Source organism: Sinocyclocheilus rhinocerous, unplaced genomic scaffold, assembly GCF_001515625.1.
Source record: "Sinocyclocheilus rhinocerous isolate Xijiao unplaced genomic scaffold, SAMN03320098_v1.1 scaffold2226, whole genome shotgun sequence".
Classification (NCBI taxonomy): domain Eukaryota; kingdom Metazoa; phylum Chordata; class Actinopteri; order Cypriniformes; family Cyprinidae; genus Sinocyclocheilus; species Sinocyclocheilus rhinocerous.
Window position 1 is genome coordinate 58,294 of NW_015657494.1, and position 4,591 is coordinate 62,884.

At 38.4% G+C, this 4,591-nt stretch overlaps 1 protein-coding gene across 1 annotated transcript in view; it reads left to right on the plus strand.

The window, feature by feature from the left end:
* LOC107721136 (FYVE, RhoGEF and PH domain-containing protein 3-like) overlaps window positions 1-4,591 on the plus strand; it is a 48,680-nt gene that overhangs the window by 41,954 nt on the left and 2,135 nt on the right. The window contains exons 17-18 of the mRNA XM_016529004.1: window positions 262-363; window positions 440-568. Coding sequence (XP_016384490.1) covers window positions 262-363; window positions 440-568 — 231 coding nt within the window. The remainder of the gene's footprint in view (window positions 1-261; window positions 364-439; window positions 569-4,591) is intronic.

Genomic DNA, 4,591 nt, shown 5'->3' on the forward strand with positions numbered 1-4,591 from the left:
CACTCACTCACACACACACACACACACACACACACACACACACATACACTCACTCACACACACACACACACACACACAACCAGAGGTGGACAGTAACAAGGTACATTTACTTGAGTATTGTACTTAAGTACACTTTTTGAGTAAATGTACTTTGACTCAAGTAATGGAACTGTGTACTTTGTCCACCTCTGCACACAGTGGATCTGTATATGGGCTAGACATCACCGTGTTAACCTGTGTGTGTGTGTGTTTGATCTGTAGAAGATCTCAAAGAAGCGAGAGAAGGAGAGAGAAACATGCAAAGGCTGCAGTGAGACCTTCCACTTCACCAAACGCAAACACCACTGCAAGAGCTGCGGCGCGGTACGTGAGTCGCATGCAGACACAGGTTTAGTATGCAATGCTGTGCGTCCTGACGTGTGGTGCTGTTCGTCTGCAGGCCGTCTGTGGGAAGTGTTCGAAGGTGTCGGAGAGCAGGAACATCCGCGTGTGTAAGCCGTGTTTTGAAGGCCTGCAGGGAGCTGAAGGGACAGCAGGGGGCGGCACTGAGCCCAAGAGAAAACTCGAGGTAACATCAGCCTGACACTGTATTTTTTATTTTTTTTGTCCTACCTGTTTACCAGCATTTAGGAACGACTTGTAAGGCTGTGTGATAAATCAGTATTTATTTATAATAATAATTATTATTTATTATTATTACCAGTATTTATACAAAATTCCATAATATCCTTAATAACATTTAAAATAATTTTTAATACATGCGGTTCTACGTGTCACTATGTAAATGAGCAGCTCAGTTTTGTCTGCTACACATACTAGTGCTCATCTGTGTCTCACTATATGAGACACGAACACATGAACGTCATCTCCAGAAATGCTCTGAGACTCACTTCAGCAGATTTACACCGTTTCATTTCAGATAAAATCACATACACACTGAAACTCAAAGATCTTCACCACAAAACAACATCAAAATAATATATACAGTATATACAGTACACACACACACACACACACACATATATATTTACATTACATTTAGTCATTCAGCAGACGCTTTTATCCAAAGCGACTTACAAATGAGGACAATGGAAGCAATCAAAACTAACAAAAGAGCAATGATATACAAGTGCTATAACAAGTCTCAGTTAGCTTAATGCAGTACACTAGCAAGGTTTTTTTTTAAATGATATAATAAATAAAAATAAAACAGATAGAATAGAAAAAGAATAGAGCAAGCTAGTGTTAGAGGCCTTTTTCATTTTTGTTAATTGTATAATAAATAAAAAGAAAACAAATAGAATACAAAAAGAATAAAAAGAATAGAGAAGCTAGTGTTAGTTTTTTTTTAAAGAGAAACAAGCAGTTAGTAAATGAATAAAGTGCAAGCCTAAAAGGGGCATGTTTTTTAAGAGTAGAATTAGAATAGAGAGTGCTAGAGTTAGAGGTTCAAATAAAGATGGAAGAGATGTGTTTTTAGTCGATTCTTGAAGATGGTTAAGGACTCAGCTGCTGGGATTGAGTTGAGCAGGTCATTCCACCAGGAGGGAACAGTTAATGTAAAAGTCTGTGAAAGTGATTTTGTGCCTCTTTGAGATGATGGGGCGACGCGGAATTAAAAAGTTTTTCAGGAGTCGCGGTAGTATAGGCGGCGCAACTATAACGACATGTGAATAATCCCGCCCATTCTAAAGCGATACTAAACTGCAGTGGAAATGCAAACCGAGCCGAGCAGAGCCGTGCCGTGCCGAGCCGAGTCGTTCCACGCAGTGGAAAAGCGCCACAAGTTACCTTGAAAGACCTATCTGAGAGATAAGACTCAAACCACTGGAGTGTGGTTCCTGAGATGCCCTTTGCCAATAGGGTTGACAGGAGGATCTGGTGGTTAACCGTGTCAAAAGCAGCGGACAGATCCATCAAGATAAGTATAGAAGATTTGTAATCCGCTCTTGTCAGTCTTAGGGCTTCAACAACTGAGAGCAAGGCAGTCTCGGTTGAATGTCCACTTCTGAAGCCAGACTGGTTGCTGTCCAGGAGGTTGTTCTGTGTGAGAAAGGCAGAGACTTGGTTGAACACAGCTCGTTCAAGTGTTTTTGCAAAGGAAGAAGGGAATGTAGTTCTCTAAAAGAGATGGGTTAAGGGTGGGTTTCTTAAGAAGTGGGGTTATACGAGCCTGTCTAAATGTTGAGGGAAAAACACCAGTGTGAAGGGATGTGTTAATGATGTGAGTGATTGCAGGTACAACTGCAGGAGAAATGGCTGAAACTATATATATATATATATAACATTACATTGATTTATGATTATCATTTTAAGGAATACCATGCAACCAGGATATTTTTTATTCTTTTCTTAATTTATACATTATACATAATGTGTTGTGCATCTGTGCACTGTATTTGACTGAGAAATGCAGTGCTTTCATGTATATTGTTATATTTTCATTTAATTACATTTTTAAAAGCTTGAGTTAATTATTAAAATTTTATGGGTAAAAAACAGAAAACAGGATTTGGGAAAAATAGAATGTAATTTTGGGCAAAATAAAGCTTTTAAAATTTCTTGAGGTTTATCAGACATGTGGAATGCATTTCCTTTCCCATTAATGGCATGAAATGAACATTGTAATAAATATAGATATTGAATGCTAAATATATTTTGGCCATATTGCCCGGCTCGCATCTGATAAATGTGTTGATATTAATCTACTGTAGTGCAGTCAGCCAGACTGTGTGTCAGAGGCTGTTTACACTTATTCATATAATTTTCACTTTAACAAGAGCAACTTTGAGGTTTTAGGGATTCCAAGCAGATATGCATGTAAACAGCCTTTCAATCAACAGACTACAATAATCATAGTAAGATGTTATCTGGATGTAAAAGAAAACCAAACTGGATGCAAGAACAGCTGTTACTTTTTGCCCATCTTGTGCATGAAATGAATGACATAATTCAACTAAAAGGAAATTATCATGAACTATTTCTAAAATGTTAATGTTCCAAAGCAGATTGCAGGCAGGAGCCGTTTTAGGATGGTTTGTGATTTGCTCTTAGTGAATCAGGAGTCCTCTGGACTACCACTAACTTTCACAGATTTAGGAGCTTGTTTTTTTTAACTTTGAAACACTTTGTGAAATACTCTTAGAGCAAACATTTTGGACCCGCTCATTATTTTTTCCTTAAATCGGCAAGTTTGGAGCTACTTTTAGCCTTAAGATATTTTGTGAATATAGTCTCTGATGTCCAGACACTGGAAACAGAGCTGATTTACAGTCACATTTGGAGGTGGCTCAGATTGGATGCAAATGTTGTGTGGATTCTCATGTTCACACGTGTGCATCAGTATCTGATCAGATGTGTGTAAGTGATCAGATGAGTGTAAATGCAGGCTTTACTCTGGTGTGTCCAGTGAATCACACACAGTTCTTCCTGAAGAGGGCGCTCACAGCACGATCCTCCCCTGAAGCACTCTGCACTTTGATTTCAGTCCCAGCTTTCCAGTGAGGATGCTGATACTGTCGGATTCAACAAAGTATGTTCTTTAATGCAGTCAAAATGAATGAACAGCATAATGTCTGTCAGTGTCAAACACACTTCAGAAACAATGAAGAGAAGGACAGAGTAAAGTTTAAACAAACTGATAGTCCATCTTAAACAGCCAGTACTGTTCCTGAATGAACAAACACCACAGTAAACCATTTAAAGCCAAATCAGCAACTGTTAAAAGTGGACGAGCTGAACTCATGGTTATAGTCTGCATGTGGACTGCTGTATGTCCAGCTCATAAAATACTATGAATAACTCAGCTTGAGTGTTTTATATGTTTGACATGTATGTTTTAGGCACCAATGCATAAATAAGAGACTCACAGCCATTATAGCTAGAGCCGACTGGTTTGATTATTCTGGAATTCATATTCCTGTGAGAGTATCTGCTTGTTATCAGTAGCTGTTCTTGTAAATGATTCTAGTATTAAATTAGATGTAATGTTAGGTCCATAAATATTTGGACACTGACACAATTTTCATAATTTCGACTCTGTATGCCACCAGAATAGAATTAAAATGAAACAATCACGATGAAATTGAAGTGCAGACTTTAAGCTTTAATTCGAGGAGTTGAACAAAATATAACATAAAATGCTTAGGAATTACAACCATTTTTATACACACTCCCCCTATTTTCAGGGGCTCAAATGTAATTGGACAAATAAATATAATCATAAATAAAATGTTCATTTTTAATATTTTGTTGAGAATTCTTTGCAGGCAATGACTGCCTTAAGTCTGGAGCTCATGGACATCAGCAGAGACTGGGTTTCTTCTTTGTGATGCTTTGCAAGGCCTTTACTGCAGCTGACTTCAGTTGTTGTGTGTCTGTGGCTCTTTCTGCTTTAGTTTTGTCTTCAGCGAGAGAAATGCTGCTCGATCAGGTTGAGATCAGGAGATTGACTCGGACACTGCAGAATATTCCACTGTTTTACCTTCAAAAACTCCTGGGTTGCTGCTGCTCTATGTTTTGGGTCATGGTTCATTTGTACTATGAAGCACCGTCCAATCAGCTTTGCTGCATTTGACTGAATCTGGGCAGA